General features: G+C 40.4%; 3 protein-coding genes across 6 annotated transcripts in view; 1 reads left to right on the top strand and 2 right to left on the bottom strand.

The window, feature by feature from the left end:
* Nucleotides 1-1,764: 1,764 nt before the first annotated feature.
* On the top strand, nt 1,765-3,347 carry LOC105230168 (guanine nucleotide-binding protein subunit beta-like protein 1). The gene is made up of 3 exons (XM_011210783.4): nt 1,765-2,124; nt 2,190-2,706; nt 2,779-3,347. Exons 1-3 carry the CDS (start codon nt 1,987-1,989, stop codon nt 3,105-3,107), a joined length of 984 nt encoding a protein of 327 aa, XP_011209085.2. The 5' UTR covers nt 1,765-1,986; the 3' UTR covers nt 3,108-3,347.
* Nucleotides 3,348-3,353: 6 nt separating this feature from the next.
* LOC105230166 (double-strand break repair protein MRE11) lies at nt 3,354-6,142 on the bottom strand. Its single transcript, XM_011210782.4, has 7 exons — nt 5,921-6,142; nt 5,729-5,852; nt 4,726-5,668; nt 4,551-4,664; nt 4,329-4,489; nt 3,741-4,260; nt 3,354-3,678 (listed from the first exon to the last, which is right to left on the bottom strand). Exons 1-7 carry the CDS (start codon nt 6,009-6,011, stop codon nt 3,589-3,591), a joined length of 2,043 nt encoding a protein of 680 aa, XP_011209084.2. The 5' UTR covers nt 6,012-6,142; the 3' UTR covers nt 3,354-3,588.
* A 168-nt stretch (nt 6,143-6,310) lies between these two features.
* Nucleotides 6,311-21,021, bottom strand: part of LOC105230169 (uncharacterized) — a 36,232-nt gene continuing 21,521 nt past the window's right edge. For all 4 annotated transcript variants that reach the window (XM_011210784.4, XM_019991709.3, XM_049452994.1 and 1 more), the window contains exons 3-4: nt 10,846-11,422; nt 6,311-9,043 (exon numbers count right to left, since the gene is read on the bottom strand). In XM_011210784.4, the coding sequence (XP_011209086.2) occupies nt 6,804-9,043; nt 10,846-11,422 (2,817 nt within the window). In that variant the 3' untranslated portion in view covers nt 6,311-6,803. The remainder of the gene's footprint in view (nt 9,044-10,845; nt 11,423-21,021) is intronic.

Here is a 21,021-nt window from a genome sequence, read left to right as displayed (position 1 = left end):
CCACAAAATCAAACGAGCCACTTAGACAGACACGATCAGAACTAATGTGATATGAATACATTTCTGATATTATGCTGCGTCACAGGTTTTTCTATGAATTTATTAAGTCCTTTTCAGATTTCAACAGCTATTTTTCATCTCATAAGAGGTTTGTCGAATTCAATTCAATCGAAATCGTGAATAATAGGAATTAGTAGAATTTTTGGACTGCTCACAATATACATACATATGTATGTATACACACATACACATGTGGCAAAAATTTTTGAAATAAGTTTTTTTTGTAACTAGATGGTAGTACGAGGGAGACTGCCGTGTCTGGAAATGCTGTATTCAAAATAATAGTCGGTAAAAATATTAGTTTGGAAGTATTTTATTTATATTTTTTTGAGAATTTCAGGACATGGTAAAGCAATATACTTCTTCTTTTAACTTCCATCCTCCATTTACTAGATATCTTCGAACTTTTTTCTGCAAAATTTTTATTTAACATGACTTAAAAATTGAAGTATTATTGTAGCAAAAGGTATCAGACAAATAAAGATATCAAGCATATTTATAGTACTATTCGATTGCTACTAAACTCACTGGCACGAAACTGGTTTTATACCCATTGTCTCTATGGCATACACGGTTTTATAGTAAATATTTTTTTATTTTAAAATTGTATACATTTTTTGTATATTATGTGATATTTTTCTTCATGTTTTTCCCTCGTCCTGCTTTTATAAAGGAATCCACGATCCAAAATATAAGAGTGTTTATAGATTACCACGAAATCATGACTGCGCTTACTAAAAACCGAAAATTAATAAATTTTTCTTAATATATTCATCATTGAGAATTATTAGTATAATAAATTTTGTGCGTATCTAAGAGAATGAATAAGTCCACTTTGCGTTTTTTTAAACTAACTAAATTCCATAACATTAATGATTTAACAATGGACGATTTCATCCAAAACAAAAACTCTAATACAAAGACAGAATATCCAAAATTTGCTTTAATTCTCATTCAAACCAAATTACTAAAATTTCATAAAGTACTTCACACATGATCAAGCACTGCTGGCTTAAAAAATTAAAAGCAGAACGAGCTTTATAGAAACATGAAAAAATACAATACATAAATACATATGTATGTATGAATGATTACCATATGCAATAACTAAAATAAGAATAGAATAGAATGCATGAAATATGAACTCACCACAAATTCTGTGCTAACATCAATATTCATATAACCCCATCCAAAGCTTTGCAAACACCACACATTCTGCACTAGCATGCTATAACATAACCGTCTCCAACGCTTTGCAAACACCAGGAAGCCGTAATGTGGCCGCACAACAGTTTCCTCTCTCTTCCTTTGCAAACACATAAGCACATGACTTTTTAACTTCACCACACTAAATTCACATATATAGATTGCTCACAAAAAAGCATTTTCACATCTAAAATTAATATATTATTACAAACTAAAACTGCACTGAATTTATTTTGCGATTCACTTCCAATTCACTTTCTTGCAAAAACGCCATTTTGAAAGCTGACACGAATAACGTTACTTTCGAGACGCCATTTCCGTCAAACTACGCAAATTCCGTAATATTGTCAAAAAAGCCACCAATTGCTCCAGAGTGTTGCCAGCCTCGTGAAGATTGAATACAATTTTGCCACATTCCGCTTTGCTCTCATTTGTTTTGGTTGCGATTATGCTTTGTGTTCATATTCTGTTTTTATTTAATTACGCCAATCCTCATTCTATATCAGGCGGTTTCGTTGACAATTTGCTGTTGTTGTTCTGTCGTTTGCCAGCTGGGCGTGTTTTTAATATTTTGATATTGATGCTAAGATTTTCCAGCAAATTAAATTGCGTTTTAACATAATTGTGATAGCACAATATAATTGCTAAATGTGTCAACTGCAACAAAGCATAATTTGATTACTTTCCATACTGATTTAAAGGCAAATTGTTTGCAACGCCATGGCCGTTTTGCCGCCTGATCCAGTTTTTACGCTGCGCTGCCCGGAGATGGGACCAGTGAATTCCATTTGCTTTCATCACTGCGATCGTTTGTTGGCCGGCACCCTTAAGGGTAGCATCTTCTTGTGGGACTTGCAGGTGTACCGAAAAACTAACCAAATACTAATGAATTTTGAAATAACCTAAAATATATGCAATTACAGACAAATCGTTCGGCATTGCATTTTGAGGTTGGCCAACAGCCTATAACTAGTCTTCACCATACCGACGATACGCTGATTACGCAGGAAAAAGTTGGCACAGTTACTTTGTGGACAATGTCGAACAGTGGTTATGTTCGTGAACGCACCATCGAAGCCAATTTCAATGCTTTCTGTCGTACTGCATTGTATACACCGCCTGAGGGCAGCGGTGGGCCGCTACTCTTCTATCCTTGTGATGAAAATTCAATTGGTGTGCTGCATGTGAATGACGACGTTGCTGCGCCATCACAAATGCTTGTTCCAGACGATCCACAATTGCCGAAATTGGGTAGCGTATCTTGTTTCAAACCATTCGAAAGTGCTTCACAGTTATTCCTTCTCGCCGGCTATGAATCCGGTCATTTTCTGACATGGGATTTAAGTTCGGGCGTCATTATAGATTTGTTACAGTTGGATCCCGAACCAATGGCAATCGATTACGATCCACAAACCAATCGAGGCATTGTTGGAGGACCAAGTGAGTTTAATTTTACAAAACGTCGTTTATTCACTTAAAATTTTATTTGCATTTTATAATTTAAAATCGCAGATGACAAACTCACCGCAATTACGTATCAACGACAATCGATGCAATTGCAAAGAGCCAACGATATCGCCATAAAAAATGCCGGCATTAACTGCATACGCATACGAGATGATCAGAAAGTATTTGCGAGTGGCGGTTGGGATGGTCGTGTGCGCATCTTCTCTTGGAAAAGTTTACGCCCGCTTGCGGTGTTAACTGAACATAAAACTGCCGGCGGCGGTGGCATTATGGATATCGCATATTCAGAAGGGAAAGTATCGATGTGGAATGCGCGTATTATGGCGTCTGCAGGCACCGATGGGCAGGTTGCTTTATGGGATTTATACAACTGAATTAAGGAAGCTACTATGAAGAATATATATTTTCAAGGCCATTAGAGCACCAGGCGGTGTACACGTTTCATAACATTTTCATTCATTAGTACTTACTGTATATAGTTTTTAAAGTTTGGAACTTATGTATTTCACAAAAAGCTGACAACACCATAAAGTAGGCACTAATGTTATGGGCAAATATTGTAAAAGAAAACAAAACGAATTTTCATAACAAAATATTACTTGAAATGAGAGAAAAACCAATTATATTAAATAATGTCCAAATAGTTTATTTGAAATATAAAAGTAAAAAAGAAAACAAGTTTTGATACAATTAACAGTGGTCCTTTGAGTGGAGACTTCAAGGAAAATGACAAAGAACCAGAGCAATAAGGTAAAGCTTAACGAAGTGACAATATAATCAAAGATAAATTATTATACTTCAAAGTAATTCGTTCTGCTTGTGCGCTAACAACAAATAATGAGGAAATAAGGCAAATTACTCCGAGTCGGATATATCGATAACGTGTGCATCTTTGGTGCCACGCTTTGCACGCGCATTCGCCAAAGACTCCAATAGTGAGGAACGCTACAATATACAAGAAATATTTAGACTTTATTTTGTTATGCAATCAGTTGAGATTGACTTACCGTGGAGTTTACCGATACATCCAAAGCTTGTCGTGTGGAACGTGTTGGCGCCGCCGCAGTGCCTCGCCCCCGCCCCCTACCACGCCCACGAGCTGCAGTTGTTTTTGTGGTAGTCTCAGCTTTGGTGGTTTTTCTTCCACGTGCAGCTTTTGTACCTTTAGTAGGCTGAGGTGCAGCTTCTAAATCGCTATCGTCACTGTCGTCCAAGAAAAAGTTCTTCGATGCTTTTGATTGCTGCTTAGGCGTTTTCTTTGCGAATGGTTCATCATCACTGTCGCTGTTATTGGTGTTTAAAGCAGTCGACTTGCCCCTCACTTGCGTTGATTGCCTGCTCTTGCTAAGTGTAGACGTTGAAGAAAAGCTACTTGTATTTGCTTTCACTTTTGAGTCAGTTTTTTCCAAACTTTTTAGTACATCGTCGAGAGATAGTTGTGAATTGAAGGCCTCTAACGATTCTTCGATTTCGTCATCAGCTGGTAGGGTCTCCAGCAGGTGCTCCAAAGCTCTTTCTTTGCAGTGTCTATAGGGAAGAAAATAATAAATTATGTAAAAAATCGATTTAAAGTAAACGGCTGTGCAAATAAGTACTTCATAATACCATCAGCCGCAGTTACGTCTCCCTTTTCTACCATACGATTGCACATTTCTGCCAATATTTGTGGTGATAAAATTTTTAAACGGCGCTTGGCTGGAATTTCTTGAAAATATCGCTCAATGAAGTTCTCGATTTTCATTTCACTGCCCACATCCTAGGAATCAAACCTTTACAGTTCTATATACCCATACTATTACATTTCAAAGCCCACTTACCACTTGAATGTTATCTAAGGCACTTCGCAAAGCTTCATTGTCATAATCCGAATGCTCACCCTTGGCACGCTTTACTACTTTTTTAAAATGTATCATATCTGCTGGATTAGCTACCTAGGATTGGCCGAAGTTATTTCAATTTTTTTAATTTATTTTTTAAACTTTCACATATTACCTGCTCATTGTACGACTGGCCGAAGCGTATCGCATTAAACATTTGTTCCTCATTGGAAAAGAGTATTCGCAAGCGTATAAGCGGCAATTGCGGTTGTTTTGGATGCCCGGTGAATTGCTCCTTTGCTTTTGCTATCATATTTTGCACACGCTCTTTTGCCATAGCCATAACCTTATTTTGTACATCTCCTTCATCCAACTTTAGTTCTTCCGTCATTTGAGTCAAATCGACCGAATCGAAAACAAATGGACGTACGGTTTGTAATGGTAACGGTTTCATTTGGAAGCGCGTTTTATGTATTTCCAATAAGCCCACATATTTCTTGAGCGCTTCACCCTCAGCTAGCGAAGTAGCAACAGATGATCCCGGTTGACTAACGTAAAAGTTACGTGTCGCATTGAAATTAGGATTTATATGGCAATCGTGTTCATGACCCCAAATAACCAAGTGCAAAAAATCAGGTAGCAATTCTTCTGGAATATTACTTTTTGGACCGCGATCAGCATGATTCTGATGCAAAACCATCAAGTGAAACCATTCACCTTCTTCGGTTCCCGGACACGCTATATTGACTTTAAAATCCTCAAACAGTCGTCGCAAACGTGCATCGTGTATATGACTCAGTCCATACAGTGCTAATTGTGTTTCACCTTTGCGCAAAAGTAATGGACTAATAGTTACTTTTGTGAGATCGGTCCAGCGTCCAAAATAATTTATTAGTCCAGTCGTCGAGAGTAAATCAAGCGAGCTAAGTTGTCCAAAACCGCTGGGATCATCATGGTTGCCATGTATGGAAAATACTGGTATAGCTATATTAAGATTTGGATCCTCGTAATTGACCGTCTCATTGGTGGCATTGTGGAAATTCACCGACTGATCACTAAGCATTTCAATGCTAATCGGTTTGTCACCAAATGTGTAACGCCGTAGTAATTTCATGCAGCTATGCAAATGCAAAAATTAAATAAACATGCAAATATGCACTAAACAGCTTATAACTTACTTGTGCAGTGTGTTCTGGCTGGGAACTGCATCATGAAATAAATCGCCGCCGAGTAAAATGAAGTCAACATCTTCCTGCACAGCCAGTTGAAGTATTTCCTCAAAAGTTACAAAGCTATCGTCTCCTAAGAGTAGCAATTATGGTTCCAGCTTTTTTTAATTCCCCCCGACTATTCAAAATCAAAATACTTACCGCGCACCGCATTTTTCTCTGCATAGCCCAAGTGATTGTCGGTGGCCACCAGTATGCGCAGCACGTCTTCATTATTTACTTCCTCGCTCATATTTGAGAAATAATTTCTTTTATTAAAATATATTAGTAACTTAAATTGTTTGAAATCCAGCGGAAATTTTCAGACAAAAATTTCACAATTTTTGCGCTTCGTCCGCAAGTGGTATGACATTTACAATTGACATTTCGTGTGGCCATACTGTTCAAACCTTTCAAAAAATAAATAAATAACATGGATTGCAGGTTTTTCTGGATTTTGTTCCCAAATACTAAAAAGATTTTGTTTTTTATATATATTTTATTCTTTTTTCATTTCATTTTATTTTGTTTTTATAACTCATACGATTATAAACAAAGCAGATAACTCTCCCATTGAAACTTTTTTGTACTCATTACTATTGTGAACTGCTGGCCGCAAGCATTCAGAATAAGAAGAGCGTAAATACATCAACACACATCCGGTTTAGAAGTGTATGTCAAAACTTCCATTCATATTACAAATACAACAACGACAAGAAAACAACCGTTACTGTGCGTTCAACAAGATTATGTAAAAATTGAACTCTTTTATTAAATTAAGATGTTTTAAATTATACATTTATCTTAAAAAAATTAAGTAAACCGAAATTCACAGTAGAACGAAATATTGGCTTGAAGCTACATAACCAAGTCTGAAGCGATTTTTATACCCTCCTTGAAATGTGTGATATTTTTATTAGAGTATACGTTTAAGCTCTTATATTATATCCTAAGCACTAACAATATTTACTTAAGCTATTTTCTTAGACAAATTAAGTTTGAACTTATTGAATTCTAAAATTATTTCTATATTTAAAACATAACCCTACTTTTTGCTTTGGGCTTTAGTGTTATTATTGCACGCTATTGTTGATAAACTGATTCCTGTCGTCTTCGGATCGGCTTCCTCACTATGCAAATCAGCGTTTTCATCGCCATCGCCGTCCGCTGACGTCAACTCTTTGAGAGCTAACTTTTGAAAATCGCAATCGATTATGCGCTTCCGCTTTCGTAATGGTCGGCTGCATTCCGCCGCCGAAGTGGTGGGCGTGCTGGGTACTTCTTTGGTTTGTATGAGTGTGCGCTTCGTTTGGAGTCGCGTTATCTTAAATTTCGGTAATTTTTGTTTAGCATCGTCACAATCGCCGATAGCACCACCAGCTTCGTCTATATCTGCGCTTAGTTCCCGTCTGATTGCGGCCGATTCGTCTGAACGTACAATGCAATGTGTGGCCTTGCAAGACGTGGCTGGCGAGCAGGGAGAACGGTCCGGCGAAGGTGTTACGGCGGTGGTGGTAGTTGTGTTGGTCGTTGGGGTGACTGGTGTTGCCGGTGATAATGACGTCGTCGTTGTCAAGTGCTCGTCGGACAAGGCGCGTTTAAGACTGGATGTGGCTTCTTCAACTAAATGCACAGAGACCGTAGCTATTTCTTCATCTTGGTGCTCAATATGTTGTGCTTGCATACAGTTCTTTGTTTTAGTGAAATCTAACGGCTCTTCGTTGGCGGTTTCCTCGCCAACTTCAATTTTGTGTTCGCAATCACTATGTTCCAATCTAGCCTCAGCGTTTGCCTCCTCATCCGCAGTATTTGACCTTAACGCATCTTTCTTGGCTTCACTTTCTTCTTTTTCCTTTAGTTTGCTACGCTCTTCGGGGGTCATGTAGGCCTTGTAAAAGTCCATCACTGGCAGTGGCACCGGTATGGGTATAGGTAGCGGTATAACTATGGGATATGGCACCATAACTGTAACCGGAGGAGGCGCACCTAGCAAGGCGCCAAGTCCCAAACCGCCCATCATGTCAGGCGGCGTTTGCACCACATGCGGGGGCAGTGGAAATGCAGGAAAACCGCCGGCGCCGAAGAATCGCGGCAGTAAACCAGGCGCTGTAGGCGCACCAGCATTTGATAGAAAGGGTGGCGGATGTGGCGGGTATGCGCCGTGTGGTATTTGTTGATGTGGTCCAGCATTGTTAGGCGGTTGACCGCCAGTAGTCGTGGCGAAAAATGCCGGTGGTATATTTGTACCGCAACGCGCGCTACTTAACGGATGTGATGGCAGCACATGAGACGGACTTTGTTGTTCCATCATTGGTGACAGGGGTGGCACACTCATATGGAGATCCTGCACGCTTGAACCCGCAAACTGGTTTAACACAGATGCACCTGTCTTTCCGCAACTTCCACCCGCACCAGGCACTGGCAAATGAACGCCTGGACTTGTCCGCAAGCTGTTGCTTCCGTTGCCGCTCAACAATGATTTACCCTTGCCTATCAAACTGGTTGCATTAGTAGCGGCTGAGCCACTCAAACTACTGCCCTCGCGAGACAAATGATTTCCCTTCATGCAGACGGAAGATAAATCGGCGTGCGCGTTGGCGCTGCCACTCAAGCTAGAGCGCAATGGTCGCTTTTTGCGATTGTGTTTCGGCGAGACGCGATTCGATGTTGGCACCGTTGCAGAGCTCAACATGCCGACACTCTTCGACATGAGCTTCGAGACAGGCGCCACCGAGATCATGGGCTTATGTGGCGGCACCGTAGAGTGCCCCACATTTGAGGCTGCTGATGAAGCTGGAGAAGATGAAGAGCCCGTGGCTATGCCAACATTTTGCGTTGTAATCACGGCGGCACCTTGTGGACCTGGCGAAACGGATATTGTCGAAGCTGGCGATGCCGAACGACTACGACAATTGCGCAGCCACAAGTCGGGCGTTATGAGACCAGCGCCATTACCGGACGCCACAGCTTCCAGACCCTGTTCACGCAGATGTGGATTCATGTCCAGATGCGCTTGTGTCTCCTTGCAGAAAATCTGCATTTTATACTGATTCAGACATTTATCCGAGCAAAATTGCAATTGCGAAGCACCATCCTGAAAGTCCACATAGCTGATAGCATGTCGCACGTGCTTGCACCAATCACAAGTTTTGGCTTTCTTAAAGGACGCGCGTCGTGATTGCGTGAAGCACGATTCGGAACAGTAACGCGGCCCATCGGTGGTGGTGAGAAACTCAGGCGCATTCTCGGGCACAGGACGACGGCACCAACAGCAGTTCAGCAAGTCTGAAAAACCAAAAAAAGATGTAATGAAATAACGGTATTCATACATTTTTGCGCACATTAACAGTTTTGAGGTGAAAGCGTTCGAAGTGTGCGAGCTTTCCTTTTAATTACTTCGAAATAATGCAAGTGTAGCGACCAGCAAAGGATCTTAATTATCATTTATGCTGTGGACCAGCAGGGCGAGCGTATTTGGCAGCGAATATGAGACGTGTATAAAACTATTTGCAACTTGACTACCCACTTCTTTTGTTGTTGCATGCTTCTTTTGCTTTCGAGGCAGAAGAATGAATTTGTGAAAAGCAAAAATCGGATGAAATCATTAAAAATGCAAAATTTGAAATTTTACACCATTCAAAATGAAAACTATGAACTCGACGCACGGCTTCCAGTGCCGGTGATGGAGCGAGCGATACCCACTTGCATGTGTGTGTATGTAAGGACATGGTCTGCCATCAGTTTGTATGTATGGGCTTGATATTCCATGAGTTTGGCAACAAAGTGGTCGAAAGGCGGGTAAAAGGAAGGAAGTGCCGTTGTTTATACACATATTTATGTGCAAATTTGTTGTTGTTTAGCTACTTTAGGTTAAGTTAAGCATAGCAAACAGGCGCTTCCGCAAACAACCGCCAGAGCTGAACCCAAATTTGTAACTACTTGCCTCATCCAAAAAGAATATACATAAGTACTTACAAATATGTATGGAGAGATGTGTGTGTATTTGTAGTTTTTGTGGCCGTAGAAATCTGTCGTATTGTGTTTAATGGTCTCAAACCTGATAGTTTTCTCGTTATGATGTTTGCAAAGCTTCTTTTTCGATTCCAATTTGAATACTTGCCACTCAGCACGTGTGTGTATGTATGTGTGCATTTGTAAACTCATTTTTATGTTCAGATGCTGATTTATGTAACTGAATAATTGATTGGTAGATATGTATATAAGGGTTATTTTTCTGGGTAATAATACCTAAAAGCTGTCTGAATTGGGTTTATTAGTAAAGGAGCTCATTGGAGCTCTTCATATACAAAGATATATGTAAAAGCCTAAATTTTAGTGGAGAAGGCAGACAGTCTATTATAAGCAACACACAGCTAAAAAAAGCAGCACCAGAACGGGCTTGATATTGGTACTTTAAGGATTCGTGGAACCCACAAAACAAGGTTTGGCGCTGGGTTTGGGAGCCGCCCCATAAAAACGACCCCATGAAGAGGCCACAACAGCATCGGCCTCGAAAAGGAAGAAGGGCTGGCGCGTTGTTGTAAACTCGGCTATAATTAGATAGTGGCATCTACGGCAATAAGGAAGAAGAAGAACCTACTGATGTCTAAGGGCTTTGTTAGCGGAGACCATATACAAATTAAGTTAAAGGAGAAGGCCTAGAGACTTTAGATCTGAAATCTCTTATTGACAAGGGACTTACATTCGGTCAGATCTTCTAAAAACCTAAAATGGAGTTGCCAATATACCCGAACTGATTATTACTGCAAAGCTTATATAACTGTGATATTGAGCAATACTGCCAACAACGTTAGAATTAAAACTTTACTTCAGCTTCTGCTAAACGAATCGCTCATTAACGGCGAGCGGAAGGATAAGGGAAGTTTTCGCCAGCGTAATCGATGCGCATCGCACATTCATCCGCAAGAAATGACGAGTTTGAAAACAATCAATGCTTTCCAAAACACATAATCACTCCTATACGCTGCTCTCCGCTGCTATACACGAAAGCCCACGTTATACAATAGAGTGAGCGATACATTTCCGCCCACACCGCCCACATTTTGTGCACCCCTGTCGTAACTCACCGATTTTCTCCTCCAGAGTTGTATTTTTGCCAGCTGAAATCGGACTCTTCGAATCCTCCTCACGCGAACTGCGCGTATCGTGGTCGGATGTTGTGCTTTCACCGCCGCCACCAGCTCCACCGCTACCACCACCGCCACTGCTACTGACACCAGCTAAAGCGCTGGCGTTAGCTCGGTTGCCGGTGCGATAATTTCCGCTGCCACAACTCAGCGTAATTTTTCTACTGCTGCTGCTGTTTTTGTTGTTCGCATTGCTATTGCTGTTATTGCTGTTGTTGTTAATGTTTCGCAAGTGCTCGTTCTGTTGCTGTTGCAATTGCAGCAACGTGGCAGCTCGACTGCGACTACGCCGTTTCTCCATGCAATGTCGCTGTTGTTGTTGGCTCAATGCACTGTTACTGACGCTGGAGTTGTTGTTGGCGCAGTTGCTATTGGCAGCCGTCAGCGCCGCGTTGTTCGCTTGTGCAACTGCCGCCGATTGCAGCAGGCGGCTGGTTTTCGTCGACAAGTCCAGGCGATCCACACCGTCGAACCCGTACCAGCCGAGCAGCTCGTTCATTGTGTTCTCGGCGAATTCCTGCAACCAAAGAAAAAGACAGGTTAACAAATTTGTGCGTCTAACTTTCTAAAAAGAATTTACAATAAATTATAGGAATATATGTAATCTTATGTACTTATTGTATGTTTAGTTAGCATAATTTTAGGCGCAAAATAGTGGTAAATTATAACTGAAGATATGAAGATCAAAATTACTTCCAAAAAATTATTTGGGATGCTTGTAAAAAGTGTTTATTTGCAAAACCTGACACTTTAAAGATATCAAAGGAAGTTTTGTGAATATGAAAGCTCTGTGCAAGGGCTCTAGGCGAAATCAACCGATTCACCATACTGTAATTTAATAAAAACGGTGGAAAATTTCCATGAATTCAGCTTCAACTTTGTGCATGTCCTTTTCTCCCCAATAACTCTTATTCATCGGAACCACCGATATCGGATTACTATAGCATACACATGACAGTCATATTAGTGGTATCCGATCAAAATCAAGTCCTTGTATTCGAAACTTTTTTTTAATGGATATTTTTTAATGGATTTTTTTTAATGGATATTTGCTACACATTATTACCAAAATCGGACGATTATAGCTTACAGATGGAACTCAAATGGACCGATCCAAATGAGGATAAAGATCTACCCAATCTATCTGACCAAAAAAGATATAAAGATCGAGATCTCCATAGTAGTTTTTTTCCTTTATTAAGTAAGCTTAAATCGACTTGAAGATTTTTTATTTTAAACAAAGCCTTAAGCTGTTTAGTCGAAGAGACCGAAACCCATATCGTCGTCTTCTTATGACTCCGACTCCTCCTTTTTGGCTTCTTCCTTCTTTTTAGCAGCAGCATCATTTTAGTTATACATATGGTTGCTGTTTTGTTGAAAAGAGAAGTGCAAGATCGCGGGACCACAGGGAGCAGCACTTAGGTAATCATTAGTCCCATTGTGCTCCAGGGTGGTAACAAATTATCCAGCAACTCAGTGGATTTAGTAAAAAACATGATATTTTCCATCCCAGCCGGCCAAAGTCTCTTGGGAGGTGTGGAATATGTTCCGGTTCATCCCTCTGCAGGCTGAACATTTGCATAGATAATGTTCCAGCGTCTCATCATCCTCCGTGCATGCCCTGAATTCAGTCGACTCCACTTTTTCCATTTTCTGAATACGGGATCTTAAGAGTAGGTACCTTATGATAACCTTGACAATGTTACCAAGCTCCCTTTTACCTGTAAGTAGGAAACTTCTTGTCTGTATATCATCAACATCACCCTAAAGTAACCTTTTGCTTTGCCTGTTTTGCTTGTGTTCCAAGACCTCATCTGTTTCTCTGGAATTCATTGCTTCAAACAATCCATAAAGGCTCTGATATGTGTCTCCCCTGCGGGCTAGTTCGTCTGCCTTTTCATTTCCTTCTATTCTTGCACGACTAGGTATCCAGATGATACTAACCGAGTTCTTTACTAAAAGTCTAGTTGTTGCCTGCTTGCATAACCTCACGCAATGAGACTTAGTATTGGCAGTACGGATAGCCATAATTGGTACTTGGCTATCTACTAGAACATTTATGAACTTGCTGGTTAGAGCAGCAGATCACTTGGCACCTTCTCTTATGCCCACAATTTCGGCCTGAAAGACTGAATTGTAGTCAGTTATGTTGAAGCTGCCTTCTGTATATGGATTACTGCGAAAGAAGGCTGCTTCTGTTCCTGTTTCTGTTTCTGTTCCAGTTAAACATCGTAGTTTCTGTAAGCAATCCTCCTGTGAAGTGCATTATAGCTTCGTTGCAGCCGAAAATAACGTTCTCTTGGTTTGCTTTTCCTACTGTAATCCGGCTTTATCTTAAGATCTGCAGATGTGATTCGCATTTCATTCGCATATGTAAGTACATATGTACATGATATACATTTGCAAATTAAGGAAAAAGTATACATTACGAAATTCGATTTTAATCCAAGCTATGGACACAGTTGTGACCGCAAAGACCCACAAAATCTTGCCGAATACGACACCCTCAAAGAGAGAGAGAGGGACTGCAGGCACAAATTTATGTAAATAAGTGTGTGGTGCATATAATTAAAGCTACCCATTCTTATGAATACACATGATATTGTATATAGTATATGTACGAGTATGTCTGTATGTTTGTATTACATACATATTGAATGACATTTTCAGCATTTCATTGCCAAGTGACACCATCATCATTATCATTTTAGCATTTCCAGCGCTCGATAACAAAGTATTACGGTACACTTGCCCCCTGTGCACCCCTCGTAACAACAGTTAGCACTTGCGACCCGATCCACCCTTTGCGATTTCTTCTTAATTTGCACATTCTTATCGCTGGCTGTTGTCCAGTATTGATTTCCTTGATGTGCGCTATTTGCATCTGCTTTGGTGCGATTGCAATATCGCTGGCAACTGGTGGCACCGCAGATCGAAAGATACAAATGTTGTAAGCCACAACACCAGCAATGGTGATTTCGGTACCAGGCACCACAAACCCACATACACACAACTGCTTATTGCACACCTCGCCAGCGTTGTCCAAGTCTTATTTTAATTGCACTTATTTGTTGTCTTTCGCTTGGTCTTGGTCTGGCGGTGCTTTGCACCGGTTGGCCGCGTGTGCGAACCGTGTTGCTGCTGCATGGGGCTCATCAAAATAGCGGCGCGCTGTTGGAGTGTCAGGCGATGCCTTCAATCATGCGCTTCAGTGCAGCCGAGTATCAAATTTGATATCGCACTTCCACGCCGAACGGTGTTTGGTGGCAAGAAAAAACTGCGCACCGGTGCACGCCAGCTCGATTGCGGATGTATGTGTGCATGTGTGTGTGTTTCTGCAGATAAACTGTGCAAGTAAGTGTGAAATATTCCAATTTCAATTACTAATTCGATCGCTTGCGAGTTGACATGTGGCAGTGGCAAGCTGGCTGCCGCTACTAGCCTGCAAACAAGCGGCCTTACCGCTGACAAGATCCATTTCTTGTTCGTTTTTTTTTTCTCTGTTATTGTCGGCCAGCCGTCTCACATCTTCAAGCGATTGTGAAATCGTTTTTGTCTTCGTTATTGTATCATATGGACAACAACAACGCTACAGCGCTAAAATCCATTACATTTTGTGTGTTTTTTTTTTGTTGTTGATTCCGTTTTCGCGTCTCATTTGTTGCTTTTAACATATCAAATAACACTTTCGGCTCCCTTTGCCGGTACGCGGCCGAAATTCTCAAAAGAAAGAAATCGGTATGATTTCACAGCGGAACGGGTTTCAAGTTTAAAGCAACGCACTCGCACCTATGTATGTGTGTGTCTGTGGCATGCATATGTGAGTGCATTAACTGTAAATATATATGACATCAGCAAATTCTCTAGTATCAAAAAAGTACAATGCTCTATAACGTACGTCAACTATAATTAATGCCAGAATAGTATATATTCTGTGATCGACGCTTTCTGATAAGAAGCTGGTGTGATATAGGGTTGACAAACGAACGAACACTCCAACTTTGAAAGCATACGACGCAGTACCCGCCGGGGGAAGCAGAGGAAGAGGAAGACCTCAACTCCGTGGGAAAGACTATGTGGAGAAATACCTGGCTTCGCTTAGAATCTCTAATTGGCGCCGCATGGCGAAAAGCTGAAACGACTGGCGCGCTCTTGTAAACTTGGCTATAACCGCGTGAGCGATGTCTACGCCAAAAAAAGAAGACGAAGTATGTCTGCCGTTCCCACGACAGTCGGATCTACGTAACCGGAACGGATCCAAATTTTTATCTGGCCAAAGACTGTCAACTCGGCAGAATTCTGCTGCTAGAACAACAACTAAGTGTGTCTCCTCTTCTATCTTTGAGAATTGGCCATCTCAAAGTCTTTCATGTAATGTAATTTCTCTCGGGCGAACCGTAGCTTCAGGACTTCTTGAGCAAAGATATGGATATAACTCATATTTCTAAAGACAAGCTCCAGAAAGCGCCATCACAGGTGCGAAACTCCTAAAAGAAAGCGTCGCAAAATCAATAAAGTAATTATATGATTATCGTGATAAGTTGAGCCGATTGAGCCATGTCGAAGTATCCATATAACAAATACACGACTAGTCCCTTAGAGCGCGTGCGAAAGACTGAAGCCCGTCGTTGAGAAACTGATTGGACCTTATCAGTGTTGTTTTAGACCTGGAAAATCTACTAGTGACTTCGATTCTCACCATGCGCCAAGCCTTGGAAAAGAGCTGTAGAAAGAAGATGGATATGGAGGTGGATCGTTGCTTTTAAAGCCGCCTTCGACAGCACGAAAACGAACTGCCTTTATGCCGCTATATCTGAACTTGGTATCTCATTGAGCAACACGAATGATTACGTCAGGATCGGGAAGGACTTCTCCAAGCTGTTTGATAACAAGAGACAACCGCACCGTTAGTTCGGCTTTTCAGGCAGGATAAGGAAGCGATGGTCTGATTCTGTACGAAGACAAGACGAAGTATCTCCTGTTATCGAACAAACAGTCATCGCATTCGCTAGGAGTGGGAACGAAACGTGGATTAGACGGGTGATCTAGTGGTTTTTCAATTACTTGCATTCATTTTGGTTTCGCTCAAATACTGATTTCAAACACAAACTTTTCGAGGCAGTATTGCGGACCTAAAACCACTAGTACGCTGCGTCTGTTACTAACTAAAAATGTAGTTCCAATTTCATTGCTGATTACACGCGTATCACTTAATGATTATTTGTAATCAATATCTAAACCAAAAAATTGCAAAAAACTTCGTGCAAAGCTTTAAATACTAGGGCCATTAGTGGACCCGCTCTTGACAAAAGCAAGCATTGCAAACGCAGAGTCGTAATGCGCAATTAAAATTAAGAAAATTAATACTCGAACAGACCAAAGCGGATGAGTAAAAATCGAAGCTGAGATAATCATCGAAGGCGTCTTACATTACAAAAGTCGTAAATCTAGCGAAGAATGTCGCATGAAAGTTAGAATAATAGCTATTAAACAAAATAAATGCTTAGCCACACCAAAATACAACTTACCAAACACAACAACAACAAATGTTTGTATATATTTTGAAAATGCGGCATTTAATATTGGCCACCTGAAAGGATATTGTATGGCCGGCCACTTGAGCTCGCGCAGGAATGGCAGAAATAATTGCTGCACAGCGACATAGAGCCGCGTACAGGCGTATCACATTCACCCGTGCCGCATTGCAGCATCATTTGCCTAACCTCCACTCGAAATTAATTTTGTTTTAAGTCAACATTCGCAATTTAGCCGCAGCTTCTTTTCCAATGGCCTACATACATACAACATTTGCCCACGTAGTTTACGCTCTTGCGCTCTCCGCCGTTTCCTACGCGATCGAGTGGTTTCAATTTCACTGCGACGCGCACACTCACAGACCGCCAGAGTCAGCCAAATGGCTAAGCAGTCAGTCAGCCCGCCAGTCAAGTTGCCCGTCCGCCTGGCGTTTGGGGTGGTAGCCCCGGCTCATCGGCTGCGCTGCGCAGTGCTATCGAATCGCCTTCGTGCTCGCATCGCGACGCGCACAAATCAGAAATTAAAAACCCCACATAAATTAAAATTAATAAAATGGAAAAAGAAGTAAATAAGGTAAGAAATCTGCCGGTTTGTAATTTGAGCCGCTGAGAGATCTCATATCGTCAACAGCGTCATTGTCGTAGTCACCAGCGATGCAACAACAACACAGCGTTGTCTTTATAACACTGGTTGCTGTGCGCTCGCGGCCTTGTGTGTGTGTGTGTATTTGCAATGTTTACATGCGCAAAGTTGCAAAGTTTGCAAACATATTAACTGGGAATTTCATGGGAATTTAAGTTAATAATTAAATCAATGTACAGTAACATCTCAGTTTTGTATGTGTGTGTGTTGCCCACATATCTTCGGAAAACATGCTTGTTATCTGAATAATTAGCAATTAAGACTATAAATTTATGAAATCAAATACGACGAAGAGAATGTGAGGAATTCTTGAGGCAAATTGTGAAGCTCAATTTTATTTTTGAATTTCGGCTTAAGATATTTCGTTCAAGTGAAAATGGAAAACTATGTGCAGCTCTTCTGTTATGCCTGCGTTCGGACCCAGCAGATTATTGAAGCGTTTTGCGAGTAAGCTTCACAGATTTTGTAAAGATACAAGTACCTTCATCCTCGAGATGGACAGCATCTAGGGTTTAATCATCAAATGCATGACTATATTTCGATTGATGGCCATTCACCTCCTTCAAGGATTATTTGAAGTAATGGACCTTGGAGGAACAGGTCCTGGAACACAAGCAACAAAAGGCATACTACAAAGTTACTTTGGGGTGGTGCTGATGGTGGGCAGACCTCCTACTTCTAGGTAAGAGGAAGCTTAATAACATTGTAGGGGTCATTACAGGGCACCTACCCTTAAGATTTCATCTTCAGAAAATGTGAAAGATGATGAGACGCTGGAACATTATTTATGCGAATACCCAGCCTTCAGCTGGATGAAAAGGGTCAAATTCCACGGCTCCCAGTACTCCAAATTAAAGGACATTGTGCAGCTGGGACGGAAAAGAGCTGAATTGTTGGATAACCTTTAAATTGGTTATCACCCGGGAGCACAATGAGCCAAATGACGAAGAGCAGCTTCCCCTTTCAACCAACAAACCCTTCTCACAATGGTTCAGGGGGTTGATAGAAGAACTTTTATTTATAGTAAAAGCTCTATTTATTAATTGGTTGAAACTAAGGACCAGGAAAAAGCTTGTCATAAAATCGATCAGCCGTGAAAGCAGCTATAATTTTTAAGCCCGGTTCGGCAGTTTTCTTTGTTTCGACTTCTCGTTATTCTCGTTATTATTATATTAAGAAAAAGATGACGTAAAATTACTAAAATAGACTTCACATTTCTCTCAAGTCAAGTCGCATACTATCTTTAAACACAATTCACCGAAGTCACCACTCATCTATAAATTCATAAAGCTGTTTCTGGCAATAAGGTTAGCCCTAAAATTACTGCTATATTTGTTCTTATACGCCAACGAAGTTTATATATATTTTTTTTCAGGTATTTCATTTTAAGGTATTTCTGCAAGCCTCAAATGGAAGCCTAAGCGCCAACAGTAAAACTATGCGGTACTTAAAATCTTTATGCGGTTTGCTGTTGCAACAAATTCTGCGGAACTATTTTTATGTAATCCGAGCAGCTGTGCGGAGAAATATGCAAAACACGGCATTCAAAAAAAAGTAATAATTAAAAGCTTTGGCATGCAGCGTTGAATACTTGATATTTTCTGCAGCAAATAACAAAAACAAGCATGTAAGAAGGGAGTAAATTCGGGCGTAACCATACATTTTATACCCATGTAATTTGCAAGGTGTTCACGAATGATATATGCGGTATAAATCCGAATAGAAGTTGGAAAATCTTCTAATGAGCATGGAATTATGGAATCAATTTTACAGATCAGCACAATGACTGCTTTGTTTGCTTTTAGCATCAAGTCAATGACCCTTTTGTTTACCTTTAGCGAGGACAATAACCAATTGTTTACTTTTTCCGAAGACAACAATCACTTAGGAAGTCAGTGACCGTTGGTGATGTCACTGACCCTTTTGTTTACATTTTCCTTGATCAACGACCTCTACAAAGTTCATTGATCTTTGGCTTACATTTGGTTGCATTAATAGTCTTTCTAAATTGTCCATTTTGTGTGATCAATTACCTTTCTATAGGTCAATGACCTTAGGTCAGGTCAATGACTCTCTTGTGACATGTAGCGAGGATAGCAACCATTTGTAAATTTTTAGCGAAGACGAAAATGATTTCGGATGTCAAAGAGCCATGGGGTTGTTGGCTTCGCGCAGAGTCATTGCCGATTACGGTAAATATTCATTAAATCTTGAACGTAGGTGAACGGTGTCACGTCTGTTGTCCAATTTTCACATCGATTTCTGTTAAGCCTTTAATCACAACCCTTATAAATTTTCTCTTAGCGACATTTTATGGGTATTGCAGATGGGCAAAATCGGACTAACCTTTTCAAGGTGCCAAAGAACCCCAGTTTCTCAAGTTTTACTCGAATTCAACGCATTTCGACATCCTATAAGTTACTCTAGTCTATCTCGAATAGTTTTAGTTGTTCCAAACAACCGTTAGGTGACCAAACTATTATACCCTGCTGAAACATGCGCCGAAATAATAAGCAAAAGTAACAACGAAACAGGGATACTGCCGGGGGGCGAGCCGGTGCGTCGAACGCAGTGTCAGCGTGTGGGCAGCGCGGTCGCTGTAAATCCGACCAACGGTGAATTGTGTAAAATGAGGCGTTAAGCATCTAATGTAATTAAATATTTGAGAAATTATTGTTATTATCAACATTTGAATTTTGCGCTTTTTCACAAAACAACAATAAAAGCAACAACAACGCAGCAACTGGTAATCGAATACGTTGAGGGAGCGCGGGGAAACACGTGGCCTGGCGCGAAAATATCCAAAATAACAACAACAACAACAGTTAACAGTAACAACAGCAAGAAATACCAACTATTCACCTTCGCCTATGCACAGCACACCAGACAACAATAACACCAACAACAACAACATAGTTGTTAAGGTACAGCAATGAACGTTGTAATGGTGAAAAATTAATTTTATGCCAAACACAACGAAACGTTGTGTAATCGGAGACGCACATGTAATTGTAGACGCTTGCAACAACAACAGCAACAGCAGCAAAAACCATAACACACAGCAATAATGCCGAGTAGCGCAGCCAGCGTTGGCAATATATTAAAAAGTAAATAAAATAAAGCAACGGCAACTACAACAACAACAACAACAACAATGAAAATTGATTCGCATAAAATAGTATAATGAATGGGACACAGGAAGAGGCGGTTGCGCCAAATGTTGAATTGGACAACTGCCGTATTATGCACATATGCATGTATGTATGTGTGTGTGTGTGTGGAAGGCGAGGGGCGTTGCAAATTTCAATTGAATTTGCGGAAAATGGTGGGGGAACGGTACAAGATATATTTTCGTTTGTGAACAAATTTGAAATTGAGTAGATATTAAAAAATTTCGGTGTCTATTACCCAATAATTATTTTGGAATATGAACGTTGTACGAAATAAGCAATTATGTAGTCTCCAATGGATGTGGTTGAATAATTTTTTTTAAAGCCTGGAGAGAGCGTGTTAACTTTGTTAAGATGGTTGTGATACCTAAAATATGTATGTATGTTTATAAATGTTCAATATGTTTGTAACGAGCTGCGTCTATTGAGCGAAGTCCGTCTGTCAGTCTGTATATACTAGTCCCTCAGTTTTTGAAATATCACTCAGAAAATATTCACAAATTATTTTCTCTCTAAGAAGCAGTTAATTTGTAGGAAACACCGTTATCACACCACTACTGTGTATAGCTCCCATACAAACTGAATCAAGTTCTTGTAAGAAAAACTTTTTCATTTGAGGAGATATCTTCACGAAATTCGGCATGAATTATAGTTTCGAGCAATGATGCAATCTGCGAAGAAATGGTTTAGATCGGATTGCTATAGCATATAGTTGCCATACAAATTTAACGATCCAAATCAAGTTCTTCTAAGGAAAACTTTTTCATTT

Source organism: Bactrocera dorsalis, chromosome 3 (genome assembly GCF_023373825.1).
Source record: "Bactrocera dorsalis isolate Fly_Bdor chromosome 3, ASM2337382v1, whole genome shotgun sequence".
In the NCBI taxonomy this organism is placed as follows: Eukaryota; Metazoa; Arthropoda; class Insecta; order Diptera; family Tephritidae; genus Bactrocera; species Bactrocera dorsalis.
The sequence above is the reverse complement of the archived record's forward strand: the minus strand, read 5'-3'. Positions and strand labels throughout refer to the sequence as shown.